The sequence below is a fragment of the Parambassis ranga genome, chromosome 3 (assembly GCF_900634625.1).
Source record: "Parambassis ranga chromosome 3, fParRan2.1, whole genome shotgun sequence".
Lineage (NCBI taxonomy): Eukaryota > Metazoa > Chordata > Actinopteri > Ambassidae > Parambassis > Parambassis ranga.
Window position 1 is genome coordinate 10,669,401 of NC_041024.1, and position 19,433 is coordinate 10,688,833.

The 19,433-nt window shown below is 42.0% G+C and overlaps 1 protein-coding gene across 1 annotated transcript in view; it reads right to left on the reverse strand.

Moving 5' to 3' along the window:
* Positions 1 to 17,013, reverse strand: part of fam189a1 (family with sequence similarity 189 member A1) — a 66,354-nt gene extending 49,341 nt beyond the window's left edge. The window contains exon 1 of the mRNA XM_028402279.1: positions 16,762 to 17,013. Coding sequence (XP_028258080.1) covers positions 16,762 to 17,013 — 252 coding nt within the window. The remainder of the gene's footprint in view (positions 1 to 16,761) is intronic.
* Between the last annotated feature and the right edge of the window lie 2,420 nt (positions 17,014 to 19,433).

Here is a 19,433-nt window from a genome sequence, read left to right on the forward strand (position 1 = left end):
TCTTTCAGACTGTGCTGAGCTGAGTGGCTGCAGGCTGCAGCTTCATACTGAACAGAGAGATAGGAGACACAGCTATCAATCGTCTCATCACTGAAAGCTAATAAGCATAATCCCCCAAAATGCTGCTTTAACCACATCATTTACAATTTAAAGTAATAAAGATGAAAAAACTCTCTTATTTTTTTGGTCAAATGAATGGAAACGGGGTGATTGATAAGTTTGTGTCCTAAGGTAATACAGCTAAAACTATGGAGTTCTGTGTTAAGTAATTAAAATCTAGACGTCAGTCTCCAAACTCATCACTCAGAAACTCAGACTTCAACAATCATGGTGGGGCAATGGTACATTCACTGCTGTTCCTTCTCATATTTTAGATAACAGAAATAAAGTGTCAAAAACTGAAAATCCCACCACGGCCTCCGGTGGCCGGCACCAAAAGCTAGTCAGTTGCCAAAGATCTCAAAGTTAACATGTGTAACTTCACAGCAGAGCCAAGTATGTTTACAGTCTGATAATAAAGGGTTCATATAAGATAAGTTCTATGGGGGGGGTGAATTCATAACTTGCAAGTTTTATTTATGTTTGAGTCTAATAAAGGGAGAAGCCACTTTGAGTGACAGGTGACCATAGTGCTACTAAGATGGCGATAGTTAAAGCGTCCAACATGGACTCACCTATGGGTGACATCACAGATGTTATATACAGTTTATGGGTGAGACCTGAGTCCATTTATACACCTAACCCAGTAATTTTAATGCCTGAACATGAGCAAATTGTGTTTGAAAGTGACAGAAAGGGACAAGATGGAGCACTATTCTGTGAGTGACAAGTCTTAGTCACTTGCTGCCTTAGTAAGTTCTCCAAGAAATACCAGGTATAGTCTGTGTGCTAATGAAGGTTCTAAGTTCAAAAGTCATCAGTCATCATTCTTACTTTGAAAACCTTTTCAGATCGATCCCTTCTTTTCTTTCTTACACATTTTCCAGCCTCTCTTAAGTATTAATCACATTAAACTACAGAGTCCTTTTCAGGTGGCTCATCTTAGATATATTTTTTTTCTTTCCTAGTACAATCACTGCAGACTTACTGCATGTAGTCGGAGGCACCTCCTCACTCTTAGGCTTGTTTAAAACCTGAGGAGGAGGAGGTTCATCTAAACCCACAGCACAGTCAGTCAACGCCACATGAAGAGAAGCATGCACTGTTCCTCAGGACGAACTGCTGAAATACAAACATCAGTCAGCACTGGACAGAGACACAGCAGCAGTACCTACAGAGTAAAAAGCAAATATTTAAGTTTACAATATGAATAGGATGGTGTCATTTGTATAATCTTAGAGTGTTTTCGCTGATAAAACTCCTCGCCGCCGTTCTTGGTTTAGTTCAGTAGACGAGTTGTTGTTGATGCAGTGACTGTGTTTGTATGGAGTCAGCATTTGTTGGCTCTGTGCAGTTGTGCATTGTTTCCCCCCTTAATTTTTTTTTTTTTAATTTCACGGCTGTGCGATTAACTTTCAAGGGCATTTCTGCCCCAATTAATTTCCATCCCTTCACAATGCTGTCTGTGAAACACCTGAATAAAGTTCAACACATAAGGTAAGTGTCGGCTGACTTGCACACACGCTCTGCACTGAAGAATATTATAATACAAAACAAAGCAGTGGGTCACGGCTGCATTGACGATAAGACACATTCCACCTACTAAAGACGTTTTTTTTTACTCCTTCTGCGACTGCATGTTGCCAAGTGTCATCTCTGTAACAAATGAATGCACAAATGAGCCCCCACACTTTCATAAATATTAATAAGGTTTGTCACCCACAAACTCATCATTAACATATAAAAATAAGTGATAAAGTATCCCCTGTGTAGGAATGTCCTATATTTGTATCAGAATACAAAGAAGCTGGTTAAAATACAGACATCTTCACAGAGACTTAAAGGGGGTTATACTGTAGACTGATCCACAGGCATTAATTCAAACACCCACCCACCCACCACACACAACAACAACAGAGGGAAGTGAGCACTGTGCAATGGACCAACACGAAACCTAAAACCCCCTCAATTTATCAAAGTGGCCCCACAAATCAATGTGGATTACTTTGGGAGAAAGCATTGCTCATGTGGCAGTGCATTTCCATTACCACACAACAATATTGGCCTTTTGGGAGGCCGCGGTAATTTTGTCTATTGATCAAATCACAGGCAAAGATCACATCCCTGTGTCTTAGTTTAGGCAATAACTCAAATAGTGAGAAAAGGCAAAAACCATCATCCCTGTGTGGATGATAGCATGTAAGCATCTGCACATAAACACACACAGTCTGATCACATCACTGCAGAGGTCAGAGCAGACTCGGGTAACATATTGCCAAATAATAAAGGGATTATCCCTGTAATCCAAATGGTGAACACATCCACCACAGCAGTAGGTGTCACCTTGTGTGATGTCAGTGCAGACGCTGCTCTGCACTGATGAGAGGAGAAAACTTTGAGGCTTCAAAACCCACCTGAGAAATACAGATAAGCCGAGCACACACAGCCTTAAGGGAAAAGTTTGGAAAACATTCAGGTTTTGGAGAGGTAAACATTGCGCTCATACCTGCCTATTCAATGTAAAACTAGAAACCTGGGTAAACAGCCATCCTGAAAGACCTTAAATTCACCTACAAGCACATCAAAAGTTTACTTATTAGCATTTTGTATAGCATTTAACCAGGTGATAGCATTAGCCTCACAGGAACCATTATCTATTGCTGCTGTAGTGACAAAACATCAGATAAAAACAGGATGATTATCACCGTTGTCTTACAGCAAGAAGGTCAACGCATCAAGACTGAGGGTTTTTATCATTCATTTCACTTGACAAATTAAAAATTTAAATGTTCCCATTTTCTGTTTGACCTTTTCTGTGTCTTATAAATGCATTTGTTCGAGAAGGAAAAAAAAACATGGAGTTAATCCCATTAAACCAAGAGTCATTTTGAGAATGCACAACACCTCACCTTGATATTTTATTTTCTAATATAAACACGGATGGATTTAAATCATGAGGGAGCACATCCTTTAGTGCTAAGCCCTGAATAAAAAATAACACAGAGGGAGGGAGAGGGGAGGGAGGGAAAGTTTGTGTGTGGACACAAACATCAGCTGACTTTGGAAAGTGACACAGGTAGTGTGAGACACTCACTGTGAGAGGAGGATGCTAATAATGGCAGCCCTGTCAACACTTCCTACAATGCTCCCTGCTCATCTTGCACATCCACACACACACACACACAGTGGCTACTTAAAATTAGTTAAAGGTTTAATGGGAAAACCATGAATGTGGCTCTGCAAATCAGGATCACGCATCAACCGGGTGGAGAAAGCAGCGAAGCAGTTTCATGTTTGCTTCCCTGTTTCACATCAAACCCAGCAGGGGTCCTCTGTTTATTCTAGAGGTGAGAAAACCCACAAATACTCATATTTAGGAAGCTAATTATATGTAAATTATTCTGTGTTGTGTTGCATTTATATTCCTTGAACGAACACAAATCTGTAACCCAAACATTGAAGTGATCATAAGTTTAGATCTGCAGTATTTACACATCTGGCTGCTGCTTCCCAACATTCAAACGATCCTGCTGCCTAACGTGAGAACTCCACTGCAGGGCAAACTAATTAAACATGCCCATTTCCCCTGTGTGCATCCAGTGCAGCAACGTAAAGTACGCCATGCGCAACTTTTGTTTACTACGAGCATCCCTGTCATTCAAAACAGTGCAGTCAGCCAAGATAGTAGTTATAGACGCACGAGTGGAGGAGCACTGCAGAGAGAGATGTGGCCTCATCAAACACAGCTGCAGCACTTGTTCCTGTTTGGTCTGACTGTCTGCTTGTGTCCACACCCAGCTCAAGACAGGAGCAAGAGTTTGTACCCATGAGGGCACGGTGTAAACAAGTGGAAGTACACTGCAGAGCAGAGATAGGGCCCGAGCTTTTCTACCCAGAGCTTTGACTCTGCTCCAGTGTCTTCTGACAGTGTGTGACATTTTGATCAGGTCCTCACTTGTCACATTACAAAAGCACTGGTGCCCTTCCACAGCTTCTCTGTTGTTTCATGACTCCAGCTGTTCAAAGACACTGGCTGTGGCATTCATGCATACAGATGCCAACATGCACTAAGGTCTCCTTTCATGTGCTCTGATCAGCCCACTGGCCGGGCAGGTCGATGATGCTGGATCCAAACAAAAAAAAAACTACAATCAACTCAAGCTTTCTATCATTTATTTTTTCTATATATAATGGATTAAAGGCAGGTGGAGGAATTGACCCAACTTTTACATGGTTTATGAGCCTGTTACTGCATATCTTCAGGCACTGCTTGGTTAGATTTAGATTTGGTTGGATCAGTGTTTCCTAACCTTTATTGAGCCACTGCAAATCCCACGGCACAGCACCAAACCTAACCCTAACACCCCTCCTACACACACACACACACACACTGACTGCACTAAGTTAAGGTAGCAGCTGCCAGACCAACACAATGCATGTGCTGACAGAAAAATCTGTTTACTTATCTAACTAGAGGGTATTTAATTGTTCTGCCTGTCACTATACATTGCTGGCATATAGACAAATTATTTACAAAATAAATAATTTTTGGACTAATTAAGTGAAATTGGATAATTTCCCACGGCACACTGGTTGGAAAACACTGGGTTAGATGACCTGGTTAGGTTTAGGAATGATCATAGTTAGGTCTCCTATCTGCCATATCTGCATGCATATATTACCAAAGAGCAGTTTGTAGTATTTTTAGATTTATGGATGACTGTCTCACATCATCATTTCCTTTTACTTTGGCTTCTTCTCACACTGTATGTGTTGAGCTCTCAGTGCTAAGACCAAACATTAAAAGAAGATTGTTGTCCTGGTTACATTTGCACATATGGGCGAAAAAAACCCTTTCCTTGTTTTTTCACCACTAGATTAACACCACTATCCAATATGAGCCGTTTTCTGGAAGGATGCCATGTCTCACCACTAACAAAATATTTCACTTTGATCGTGTTGCTGGGGGCAACCAACAATGGTGAATAAGCTGTAAGAAGGAACAAGAGCAGAAAGAAAGAAACACAAGACTGGAAGGTGAGAAACAGAGTGACTCATAGACAGCTCCAAAGATGGCACAGAATATGGCCTCACACTTATTATCCTGTGCAGTCAAACTGCTTTCAGGACCCTGCAGAAAGTACAGGACACACGTGAGAGCTGCTCACTTTGCTGTTGCTCCACACACACACACACACAGTACATATAAACTACAGTTGTCAAAACAGTGTTTTTGTTCTCTGGTGCCAGCTAATGAGAGGAATATGGACGCATGAGACATGGTCAGGCTTATTAGCCCACTGAACCGCAGCTGTAATTGACTTCAACCAAAACATTTCACTCTCCTTCCTCGTTCCACTAATAGAAGTCACTCTTCTCCGAACCCTTTGTTGTCCCACTGCTTTCATATTTCTTGTTCTCTCGCTCTCTTACCGCCTGTCTATCATATCACCCATGACAAGTCTCACATCGCCCTGACGTTCATGCGCCAGGAGCTCGCTCTCTTTCTTAGATTGGCATCCTTTTCCACACACACACACATTATTCAGTTTGCTCAAATAATGCGGACTGGCAACAAGCCTTACTAGCTGTATCTGGTTGCCTTAGTTACCAATTATGACGAGTTTATAATCTAAGCCAGTATTGAACGATGAACGATGATCTTGCTGTTATAAGGTTCTTCTTCTTCTTCTTCTTCTTCTTCTTCTCTTTTACAGCACATTGTAGATTTTCCTGTAACTGTTGATGATGGAAGGATTCAATGAGCTGGTAGCTCACACACTGTCACAATGCAAATGTCTGTTGAGAAGTATATTTTATTGTCAAACGTTTCTATGATACCCAGGGAAAGACTTGCTACCTCCTGCCTAGAAAATAACAGAATCTTCTTGGATTTGTCGAACAGCCTGCGGCCGCCTCTGCTTCTCCTTCACTACACCCCTGCATGCTGGAAAACTGCTCCAGTTTCATGCTTGCACCTTTATTTCAATCTGTTGATGCAAAAAGCAGTTTGATTACATCAAATGCCTTACTGTTCTCTGGGACATACACCTATTTAAATCCATTACCACCTGACTCCAATGAGCATACCATGATAACATGAACAAATGAAGCCATAATGAGGAAGAAGGAAGTGCCACAAGTTGCAGTTCCATGAATGGTCACTTGAGGCTGACTCCAAAAGTGAGCCTGTTCCAATTAATATGTCCAACTTTCCATCAGAAACAAACATGTTTACAGCTTAAAAAAATTTTGTAACATTTTAATTAATTCACCACAGGTTATACATTATTAATGGACGGTGTTATCACATGATGCTCACTATGATGCTTAAGTGTCCACTGACCTCACTTCCATTAGACAGACAGACACTGCCAAAAAGGCAACAGCTCAAGCTCAAGCAGGTCCAAAGGGCTCATGTAGTTCTATAAAGTCATATGGATGCTTCTTTACTATTATTAAACTGCCGGTACTTCCTATTCTGATTTAATTGTTAAATGTAAGGAGAACTCTCATTGCAATTTCCCAGAGCTCAAGATTAACAACATCAAATTTCACTTTAAGTTTTACAAACTGACATCTATTACCAAGAAGAAAAACTAGCTGCCGAATAATCATCTGTCAATCAACGAATCTTTTCATCTCTAAAGCGCACACAGTTTTTACACTTCCTGGCTCTGGTCCTCCCTTACTAAGCACAGTCGATCAGTGGGAAAAAAAAAGCTTACAAGCAGCACATTTTTAGATTTCGCACTGCAGTGCTGAGGTATTGAGACTTCTGCTTCATATTATATATTATACAGCTAATAAAGCAGAAAGCTGTTTGTTGCTGTGGTTCAAGACCTGCTGACAAATGGGCATGCACAGAAGAGAGATGAAATAACTTTAACCTTTTGGACTGAACCCTCATCTTGTCTACTGAGCTTGCCATGGAAACGTTTAAAAGTGGACTCCCAGAGGTGCTGCAGTTCCTGCTGCCACAGCTGAAACATGGATCCTACTGAGACAAAACCTCCAGGGACAGAATCAGGCAGTGAGTCGGATCAAAAAGAGTGTAGATTATGAGAGGGTTGGGTGGGGTGGGGATGAGGAAAGCTAAGCAAGCTGAAGTGATGCCAGAAGAACCAAGAGGGAGGGAGCAGAAATATCAACCTGAGGGAGGAGCTGATGGCCCAGAGGGCAGCTGGCCTCCTTCAGGCTGAGCAAACACCAACATTTTCCAGCATTCCCTGCAGCATAGGACTGAAATCCATAGTCACTCTCCCTTTTATTTCTACAGAAAATGCTTCCTTTTAATACAAAAACAAATACACAAAAAGAAACATCAATTTGTGACCAAAGAGAAAAAAAATGACTCAGCAGAAGTCACTTCAGCCTCAGGACAGTCTGAAATAAATTAGCACATTTCTCTGCAGGAAGAAACTGTGAGGATTTCCTCCCAAACTGTTGACAATGTGACAATTAAAAAGATAAACTCCAAGCATGGTTGTGAAACTGCAGCACGGGATAATGTTTCCACTGAAGGACCTGAGCTGTGGAGAGAGCTGTGTCTTGTCCTCCTATTAAAACTCTCACTGAGGTGTGTTAAACTGTCAAATCAATCAGTCCTGCACTTTGTTCCCTCCATCATCTTCTTTCAGTTTCACACTTGCACACACACACTGGTGGACATGCAAAAATTGCGCAGAGTCCTTGGAAAACGTCCAGAGATTAACTTATTGGCCTGTCTCGCTCCTGAAAGTCTCATCTGTATTGATGAAACAACAAGAATGGCAGGAGGCCACGAGGAAATGCATCATTCAGGCTATTAAAATGAAAAATGACTTCAAGATTATTCTTGCTCTGGGAGACAATGGCAACTATATTATACATTAGATAACAAATCGGATACATGCTGAATGATTGTGTGTGTGTATGTGTGTTTACTGAATGGTAAATGCTCCCCTCTGACCTGGTGACCTTTTATACATCATTAACTGCTGTTAAAGGTTTCACCTCTGACCTGGAGAATTTGTCTTCAGAGCTCATTTATCTACACTACATTTCCAACAGGAAATAGTATTATTGTTTCCCTCCTAGTGTTATATTCTCATTTAATTTGAGACAACGCTTATTACATTGTCTAAAAATCAATGAGTTATGACTGTAAAAATAAGGAAAAAAAGACTCATAATGGTTACCAAGAGTCCCACTCTGGCCATAAGATTTTACATTCACTTGTTCACACTGAGGCTCTCATTAAACTCACACTTCCTGTATGTCACAACAGTCCCTTATTTAGCCGTGACATCCCTCTAGAAGGGATTATAACTATGATGATTATATATTGTAATTGGGACACAGCTTAGCTGGTGAAAACAATAATACCATCCATACCCATGCACGAGGAATGAACTGCATGAAAGCAATTACAAATGTCGTTATAAACTTTCATGTGAGACGTTTTCTGCTCTTGACTGAGTTTCACTTTGACTGCTCCTTGAAAGCTCCATTGTTACCCAGCTATGTTAAAAGTGAAGCACCCTCAGGTTGTCCTGGAGCTCTGTATCTTTGCTGCTGTTTCTTTTAAACCTGTTAAAACAACTTTCAACAGACAGAGAAAATGTAGAAAAGAAGACACATTTCCACTGCTTTCTGTATCTACAGCCTGTCCTTAAGACATTGTCTCTGGTCTGCATTCACAAATATATGACCAACTTCTACTCTTGCCACATATACATAAGCAAAAAAAAGACACATTCACACACCTGTGACCTCCCCTCCCACATGTATACACACATAAAAGCTCCATCCAACACAACACCAGTTGCTAATCATAGAACAAAGAGAGCTTCCAGTCAGCAGGCTTTTCCATTGATCAGCTATAGAAAGCAGCAGGGAGGGTCGACAGTAAGCTTTGTCATAGCAGGAAGAATTCACAGCTCAATTACAGGAGATAGAAGTCAAAAGCCCCATCTGTCTGTCTAATGTTTTGTTATCAGACCTTCACGTCGAGGACAGCCTGTTGCAGCACGTCACTAAATAAACACTTTAATAAAAAAATCCTCTGTAAACATCTTTCCTCAGGTCAAAGACAGGAGGAGGAAGTCTGTCTTTCATTGAAAATCATCCTTTCAGTCCGAATAAAAGAAGAGTCTGCTTCGTAAAGCCTCTTTTTTTCTGTAATGGTTGACGTGAATAAAGGTGCAGAATGAATATAAGCACAGGTGCTGCACAATTGCACCACCTGTAAGTGTTTTTCTGAATCCATCTTATAAACCAAAAACAGAAATTCTAAATCACGGGGCAGACATTTGTCTCTGGTCGTCTTCCCCCTCTTTGCTGTTCTAGTCTCCCTCCCTCCCTCCCTGTGAGCTCAGTTCAACCCTGTTGGCCTTTTCTATTCAACAGTCTGGAGGCAGACCTGCTGGCGGCCGGGTCGAAGCTGTTTGTAAAGAAGTGCAGCATCAAACATTCTGTCTGACACGTCCCGGTCTGCGGGTCAGACCTGCACACGGTCCGCACTAAAAACAAGAGCCAGCAGTGGAGAGAAAAGAAGGATTTAAGAGTGAGATCTGTGATGTATGTAAAATTCAAATTTATATCATGCATTCAAAACATGAAACTATCTACCCAAACACATGACCCTGTCTTTCTCTTCCTCTTCTCCTCACTGTCCTCTCAGATGTATCCACAGTGACCAGCTCAGGTCTGGAAAAAAAACATCCAACAAAACAGAAAACCCAAAGCTTTCATCGCACATCAACCAGCCTCACTCTCCAGAGATCAAAAATGACACATAATGGAGGCTGTTTTATGTCTTTCATGTGCATGAAAGTGTAACTCAATACATAAGTGTATGTGTATGCAGTACAGATGCATTTGATCATTCTGGTGTACTTAAAGATGCCCTGCAATCACATCTTAGATGATAAAAAACACAGTACAATGTCCTTCATTTCTCTACAATAAGTCTCATTTCCTTTTCTTACTGTTACATATTCTTAAGAAAAACAACCCTGAACCTTCATTTTTTATCATTCCACCAATCCTGTACATGTGAATATAACATGCTTGCTTGAAATGTGCCTCAACACGTCTGCAAAGTGTCATGTTGGCATGTTCAGACTAAAAATAGCAGATAGAGTCTGTGCTGGTGTGACCACATTTACAAGCTGAGATGTAGGCTTAAAACACCCATGCAATAAAACGACATGTTTTCACATGACTTATTCTACACTTAGCAAAACCTACCAGGCCAGCAATGATAAAAAATAAAGATATTTTTCAGGTATTTCTCATTAAAGTTTGCTGGAAAAATGATGAAAACATGAATTTGTTAGCACTCAGGGCACCTTGATTTTTTCTTACCTGTACTTTTCTCTCTCTGCAGCTGTAATTTAACTCTATCACTGCAACACTGGAGCACTGGAGCTGACCAATGAGAGAAGATTGGATGGCTTTCACATTTTTATTATTAAGATCAAATCTGGATCAGCTATGCAATCATTTCTTTGATGTGGGCATTTATTCTTATTTAAAATAAAGCCAATCAAATCTCAAATAAGCAGTTTTTAACATCAATTAGACCAAGTCATGAAAATAATCATTAGTTACAAACCTATATTTATCCCGTCTAGAATAGAACAGTCTAGAATAACACTATTGTCATCCCATTGTACTCTGAGAGGACACTTTGATTTGCATGCTTCTACTATGGATTTTGACATTTTAATGTGTTTCACACAGTGTAGCATCATTTAAGGACTTTTTTACCCATGATACAACTCTTATCCTTATCCCTGACTCTCTAGTGTGTTATTCAAAGCCCTAATGTTCTAATATTAGGGCTTTCATGTGTCATTCTAAAATGATGCATAAAATATGCCTGCATGTTTAGACCAATCTCTCCTGTCAGTCAGGCTGACAGTCTTTGTTGAGGACTGTTTGTTCAAAGCGTTGCAAAGAAATTTCCCTTTCTCTTGAAGGAACACAACATAATAGAGCAGCGGATACAATTATGACTGTCACATCTCCCACAGAAACACGACCAAAACATTTATTCTCTTGCTTTGCACTTCATGTCACGATCGCTTCATGAAGCAGGCGAATCGCTGCGCCGGGTTTTTCAGCTTTGCTTCATTAGGTAAAAATTAAAAAGGGGGAAAATAGGAAGGGGGGGCATGAAACAACATGAAACACACCATGAAGACGCTCAGATCATCCTGTTCTTGGTGTTGAACACAGATCATAAACAACGAACAAAGTATCAGTGCTACAAGCGAGACGAGACGAGGCAGAAAGTCCAGATGAATGTAACCACGAAACACATCAGAAAGGGAATGAAAAGAAGTGGACACCTTTAATATTAGCGTGAGAGTGCGTGTGTGTGTGTGCGGAGGGCACACTGTTCTCGTCATTATGGTGCTCACTGGTATCTCTAGAGTGGGGGCAGGATGCACTGGAGAGTCCTCAGAGTAATGAGTAGCAGCAGGCTGAGTGCCTACTTACTTATTATGGAAAGGTCTAGAAGGAAAGTGAATTACAGCGGTTCAGTAACACCTCGGGACGGACTGAGTGCTAAAACTACATGACATCATCACACTGCGCGACTGCATTAAACACAAAGAGTCAGGACAGCGTGGAGATGCTCAAAAACCGCAGACGGCTTGAGTTAAAAATGAAACTAAACACAAGTCGGATGATTGATTGGGGTCCATCTCATTAGCAGATCAATACAAGATTCAAGACAGGGCACAGCAGCCTCGAGTGGTCTGGAGTACGAGCATGTGTGCTGACCACAGGCTCCATTTAATCTGAGCTGACAAGATGAGTACAGCAGCCAGGGAGTCATGTCCCCTAATGACAGCTGGGAATATACAGCAACAACAAAGCGGACCTCTGTCCCAGAATCATACCTTTGTTGCAGTGTTTACCACCCGATGGTGATCAAATCATATGACGCTGTGGCTGCAGGACATAGACAGACTGCCAGTACTACACAATGTGCCAGTGTACTCCATTTAAACCGGGAACTTTTAAGCATAAAATTTCAGCTGGAACAAACTGACAGGACTGATTCCTACATCCAAAAGTTGAAAAAAGCCCATTTTAAAATCCAACATGGCCAACATCCAACATCCAACATTGAAGGCTGTTAGCACACAACTTGTATGTTGTATTGTCATTGTGTTACTATCCACATAATGCTGCATAAGGTGTAGTGACAGTATGTTTTACATCATCTTAAAGGAGGACCTCAACTAGACTAAAACAATAAATCATATAACATCTTTAATAATGTTTTTATAGCATTGAAAAACACTGTAAAATGTACAGAAGAGAGTTTTCAATGTATTTCTTGCTGAAATTACCTTTAACTAGTCCTTTGCATGCTTTTTCTGTCTTAATCTGACCTTAATGTGTTTTTTTTATCTTTGAACTTGGTTGAAGCAGCTTTAAATAAATGAAAGCCCACAGTATATTTGCTTTAAATGCAGCCACAGATTCTACGTAATCATTATAAAACCTGTAATAATAAAAGTTAAAAAAAAAAGAAAAAGCAAGTAAAGCTCCAACAAAGTGACAACAAAGGGACAGAAATGACTTTCTTTAAGTAGAAACCCAGAGTTCAATAATACACTGATTCAGAAAATCCACAGTCAAAGCTGTTCCTGCAGCACATTACATAATGAGCTTCACTGAACCTGAAAGTATTTCTCACACAGATATTCATGCTCACATGACACTTAAGTTATAATACTGATATCCACTCTGAAGGCACCTGAACGTTTAAACTTCTGTCTGCTTTGATGTCATGAGTCATGAGCAACAGCAAGAGCAAATCATTTTGATTTGTATGATGATAAATACTGTGTCAGTATTTCTGACAACCACATCTGTATTCACTTCATTCGTATGCAGCAGGCACAACGACTTTTCCCCCATTTCCAAACCAACACTGCAGACTACACTTATGAAGGTGTGTGCGTGAGTGTGTGTTTGTGTCTTAAGACCGGTTGCCAGGATACCTTCTCAGCCTAATATGCCAGTTAATTAATGATGATTCACACTTCGATGCTGCGAAACAACAGGAAAAATCTGATATTTTGACTGGTTATCTTTATCTGCTGATGATCTCTGTTCCTCGCTAATCATCTTGGCTGATTTGCTGGTGTCGTGTTAATCATGTGCACAAAAAAAACATCCCTATTCACCACCTCAGAGGGTACATTTTCTTAATGCTCTCAAGTTGTGACGTGTTTCCTGACATTTTCAGAAATGGCACCAAGATATTGCCAGTGGCATCTGTTGAATATTCCCTTGTTGCAATCACAAGCTCATAAGTCATAAATGCTATTAAGCAGCATTAATAGCCTCCAAACTGAATGCTATCAGAGGTAGCATATCAACATAGAGAGCTACTCACCAAGAAACAAGATGCAATCTCATACTGGGTTTACCCATCTAAGTCTATTATATTAGCATCATTGCTAACTAGTACGAACACACATTTTCGTTTCAATCAGCATCCAAGTAAGACCATCTGACAGAATGACTGGATGGACCAACATGTCTTTCAGGTTGCCGCATTACCTCCCAACATAGTCCTTCACTTTTCTTCCACACACAAAGACAGAGAGCCTCCACAAAACAACAAGCTCCTACAAAACACTTCAGTTCACACGTTCACACACTCCAGCAGATTAGTGCAGAATTTGCTGACAGTTGCTGCGGAGAGAGCTGCCTCACAACAAACACTAAGAATAACCGTCTAAAGCCGTCTTTGTTACGGACCCAGTCTGTAGATTTGGGATGTTGGAGTGTTACTTTTAGAGAAGCCATACACATAATCAACATTCCTTCTCTTTCACACAAGTAGAAGAGCGGGGGAGGGAAAAAGAAGAGGAGTAAATCCGTTTTGGAGCTCAAGAGGAAAGGATAGGGAAAATATTACAGTGATACAGAGGGAGGGTGAATTTGAAAATGATACCTGGAGTAACTCCTTGTGATGGATTTGCATATTTTGTCTATAAGTGTCTTTATTCTCAGATGCAACAAAAAAATTGAGAGGCTGTTTGTGTGTTTGGAAGCTTGGATCAGTTCCAAGCTGAACTCATAGAAGCACAAGGTGGACGATAATTTGTTCTGCATGTCAGCTGCTGACAGCTGCGGCGGCCCTCTGGCTCGCTCGGCCACGCCGCCTCATTTATTGGCCGAACCTGGCAAGGCGGCAGTGATTCACAGCCAACAGGTGAACCTGCTGGTGATCTGGCCTTGTGTCTGCAGACTTAAGAGTCGTCACCAGAGCCCTGCATCATCTTTTGCCTCTAAAGTCAACAGGAAGAGACAGCAGCTGACTGTCTGGGTTGAGGAAGAGAGAACAAGATATTTGTACTGTAGTAGTCATCTCTGTAAGTCCATATAATGCACACAAGTCTGGACATCACAGCTATAAAAAAGGTTATTGTCCAGAGTGTGGAAAATCCAGATGAGAGATACAGATATATTGATATGCAAAATATAGAGATGGAATATGTGTGTGTGTTTCTGAGTGTGTGTGTGTAGGAAGAAGAGGAAGAGCCAGGCTGGGCTTAGCAGTGACTGCTCTATGTAGGAAGTAAAGATTACGCCTCCCCTCGCCACGACCATGATGAAATCCCACAACAGCAGTCATCACACAGAGATTCTTAATAACGTCCCACAGTGACTGCACGGACGCCTGCGGAGTACACACACACACGCACAACCACACACAAGCGCAGAGTTGAAGATCTGTTGTCATTTCCCTAACGAGCTCAGTTCACCTAGCTCAACATGAAGCCTTTAAGGTTCAATGCATGTTGCATTTACATGCACAAAGAATTATCAAGAGTTGTAGGTTCAGACACCATAAATCCAACCGCCTGATGTGATGAAGGGGGTCAGCAGTGTTTATGTGTCAGGACCCATCAACAGGAGCATCACACTGCCTCTGACGGCTCACCTTCTTCCCATAGTACATCTTGCCATCCCCTCCCCAGAACACACATCTGTCCACATGACTTAAAGAAAATCTAACGCATCAGACCAGATCACCTCCTTCTAGTACTCCTTGCTGCACTAATCATGCTGGCATGTACTTTTCTGTGGTGGTCGGGACTCAGCAGGGTCACTCTGCCTGATTCACAGCACGCTGATGTGTTTCTACCATGACCAGCATTATGATTGTTCTGCTCCTCTGTGAGATCAGACCTCCCAGGACAGCTGTATAATCAGCCTCTGGCTTCCATGGCCTGGTTCACTGGTTGTCCTTCCTTGGACCACTTTTGGTAGACAATACATACCAGGAATACTGCACAACACCCAATCCAGCCATTCAGATCCTCACACTCATTTTTCCTGTTTTAAAAACACAGAAGTGACTCAGCTGCTGCCCCCTCCCTGACATGTCATAGTAACATCACTGATAACAGCCTACTTCTGCACCACGAGGAGCATTCATTACTTACAACACAGAAACAACTTCCCTTGCCTGAATTTAAAACTACATTAACTTTTCAGAGCATCAATGCCACACAAGGCACACATACACTGCTGCTATTAGATTAAACCACACAACAAAGCTGCTTCTTATTCCAGCCGATCTGTCTTCTTTATCTTGATACAAATTCCTATTAAGGACACGTTTTATAATGAAATCAGCTCTTAGACACCACTATTGGAATCTGGCATTTATGGCCAAATTTAAACCTGATTATGCAAGTGGCGGTGTGCTGAACACAAGCCTTTCAGAGGCATCCCAATTTTTTTTTTAAAAAAGTGACTTGTGGGCAAATCACTTTCATCATTCGATTCTCCAGATGGCACAGTTTCACCCACATTATCCCAGTTTTGGGGCCACAGTGGCGGATGGTTCTGAACTTTCAGTTGCTCACAGCATTATATTCTCTCTTCCTGATACAAGTACATTTTCTTCTGGGTGAACTCACATAACTTACACTACCCGCACAATTACTGTTTCTCTGACCATGTGTGTGTGTGTGTGTGTGCCAGAGCGTGACGATGCCTCAGGTTTTAATGCCCAAAGATAACGGATGGTCCCGTTACCACCAACTGCACAGTAGTTGAACCAATCAGCTCGAGGCACCGATCAAGAATGTGCATTGACCTTTGAACTCTGACCCCTGTAGTTACCTCTTCTTCCCCCTGTAACTATACACTCCCACACAAACACATGCTCAGGTCTATCTTGCTCACGCACACACAGATGGCCCTTGTGCCTCCGACCCCTCCTCCCCCGCTCCTCACCCCTGCACTCTGCCCCACCGTCTCTATAATTAATGGACCAGCCCTGCTCAAGGGTCTCTGGCAGAAAATCAAGGAAGTGTGCATTCATAAATATTTACAGGAACCAACATAAAAATTTCACATGAAGAAAAACACAACATGTCTGTGATGATTCTTACTGTAAGTTAGGGGGAGGTATTATTATTCTCACCCTTTCTTCTTATCTGTATGAGAGTGACTCACAACCTTATTGTTTGTTTGTTTTCCCTTTATAGTCAATGGCACACCAGTTAAACCAGCCCTAATCAGCTTTTTAAAAGATGTTAACCCTCATTTTCTTCAGTACAGTATAAAGCTCATATCCTGACTGATCCATGTCACTAAATACAAGCATTGTGTAATTGTGGTACTCACAGAGAAACCTGCCCAGAACGGGCAGGAGTGTCGGACTCTGGGTGATGTGGTGAGAGCCAAAGCCGCGAAGCTAACAGCCAGGATCAGACTCCCCAGAACCATCTGAGAGACTCCCAGAGCCAGCATGATCCTTGTCCGGGTCCGGTACTCTCTCAGCCGGGACAGACTGCGGGACAGCGACGCCGGGCTCAGGGACCCCGGGCCGCCGCCAAAGCCGCTGCTGCCGCCGCGAGGCAGCGCGTTCACCGGCATTGTCACTGAAGGGTATAAACCGCGTTTTATACAAATGCAGGTGTAGCCGATGAGCCCCAAACCATCCAGAGGCAGAAGAAACGTCGCGTCTCAGTCTGCGGTGAGCTGGTAAACGTCGTAACTCGAGGTCAGTGTCCGATGTGGAGGATCTCCATCAATTAGGATGCTCGGAGTGCCTCCAATTAGAGATGCGCTGCGGCTGAGGGGAGGAGAAAGGTGAGCACGGAGCGGACTGGACGAGGCACCAGATGTTAACCATAACCCACACACTAAGTGTGGATATCTGCAAGTCTAGATGCAGCACACAAACCGCGGGAGTTCTCCGTGACTGCTCCGGCACAGAGCCCATTCCTCAAAAGTCAAACCGCGAAAAGGGAAAAAAGCAACAAAAAAAGGCATCATCCTGCTGTCAGGCAGCCTTGCACCATTGTCACGCTTTCATACTCGCCTCTGCAGCCTCTCCAACAACTCACAAGCGAGAGATGGAGCCTGGATAAGACGCGTGGTGTTAAAAAAACGGTCCACGATGAAATGGTTGCAGACAAGCTGATTTCTTTTATCCGTCTTTAGGTGTTTGGTCCGACAGAGAGAGAGAGAGAGAAGCGCTCCCTCTGCGTGAGGCTCCAGCCGTGCGTGCTTTTCACAGACGACAGCAAATCCACCAGCCAGGACAGGAGATGCACACTGCGCATTGGAGATGTGCCACTCTGTGCGTCTACATGGCGGCGAGCTGCGCGGAGTCTGTTTTACTACGACGGTGCGGGAGGTGGGCTCATTACTATCAGGCAACATAAGAAAAGCTGCTGGATGGAGCGTGGTATGATCCATGGAGGATCCACCTATTGTCAAATGAAGTTTATCTGCATTAAAACCATGTAGATATAGATTGTTCATCTTAATCAGAATTCGTGGAAATAAAACAAACCTTTTATGAAAGAGGATAGATTCAGCCGCAGCCTACACTCACTGCATTGTCATTTAACATATTGTCAGGCAGGTCTGGTAGGCAGTGAATGCACCATAATGATGGATAATTCTTCAAGAAGTTCTGCCTGCAGATGTGTATGTTTTGGTTCTGTAGGGAACAGAAAGGGTCCTCTCCTCAGTGGGTCTGCAGGTTTTGGGTTGTTATCAGGCCAACAAATTCGTATTTATGGATTCCAATGTAACTAATTAATGGGAACGATCATAAAGGCCATGAGCCGCGGAGGCCTCTGTCTCTGAGTGGAAACAAAGATGCAACTGTCTTCATCACAGTCCGCTGGAGTCCAGTTGATTCCATGAAGGAAACAAGCTAATGTGAATTGTTTTTAGCTGTTAGCCTAGCACAGATACCTCTAAAGAGGGAGCGCAGACATCCACATTCAATCAGCGTTTCAACTCATTAATATATATATATATATATATATATCCCAGTATTGTCCACACCTGAATCAGTGGATCTCACACATGAGAACCTGGGTCACGAAGGTGTTCTTATCACACAGGTGTTCCTCATAAACAAATGGCCGCCCTAATGCTTCTTCTTCTTCTTCTTCTTTTAGGAATTTAGCTGGCGGTTGGCAACCAATTTAAGGTGCATTTACCGCCACCTACCGGACATGAGTGTGGACGTCCCGCCCTAATGCTTCTTCTTCTTTTTCTTCTTTTTCTTCTTCTTCCTCCTTCTTTGTTGGCCTGACTGGACGCTTGTCACTAGTCCACCTTGTGGTTAAAGTTGGTATCACAGGAGGGTAGGAAGCGCGGCTAGCTGTTAGCATGCTAACTTCATTAGAGACCTCATGGCATAGTTCTTCATATGCTGTAGATACTGTTAATTTCTGATTGATTCAAAGTTTTATTAAACTTTCCAAGAGTTTACACAAATAAACAGTAAGTAGATTTTCTTTCACACGATTGTCAAAAATGCTTATTCTTCATATTCTTCATCCAACAGCCAGGGGGTGTGTAGGTTTAATTAATATAGCACTTTTTATTAACAAACAAATAAATGAATATCAGACAACAAGGTTGATGAGAACCTTTTTATTAAATTTTGTTGAAATAACCTGTTTTATTGTGTGAAAATCACAGCTGAAGGACTTCAGTGTGTCTGACCTTGTGTAGAAGCCTCATTCACGGCTCACTTGTGCCACCTAGCTGTGAGCCAGGGGGATAATACAGTGACTGATGGATGAGTTGTTTTAAATTCTTAATACGTCCACACATTTACTGTCTATTGCTCCTCAGAAATGATTTGCTCTTGTAACAGTAAACAGTTTCTCTTTCAAAATTAGCCTAGGAAATCTGAATGAACCTATATCCACTATCTTTAATTCATTGTCAAGAAAATAAATGATTAAAGTCCAAAAGAATCATCGACCAGTCCCAGTTGAAGGTAAATTCCCTTAGTAGTTTAAAAAAGCCTTACAGACACACTC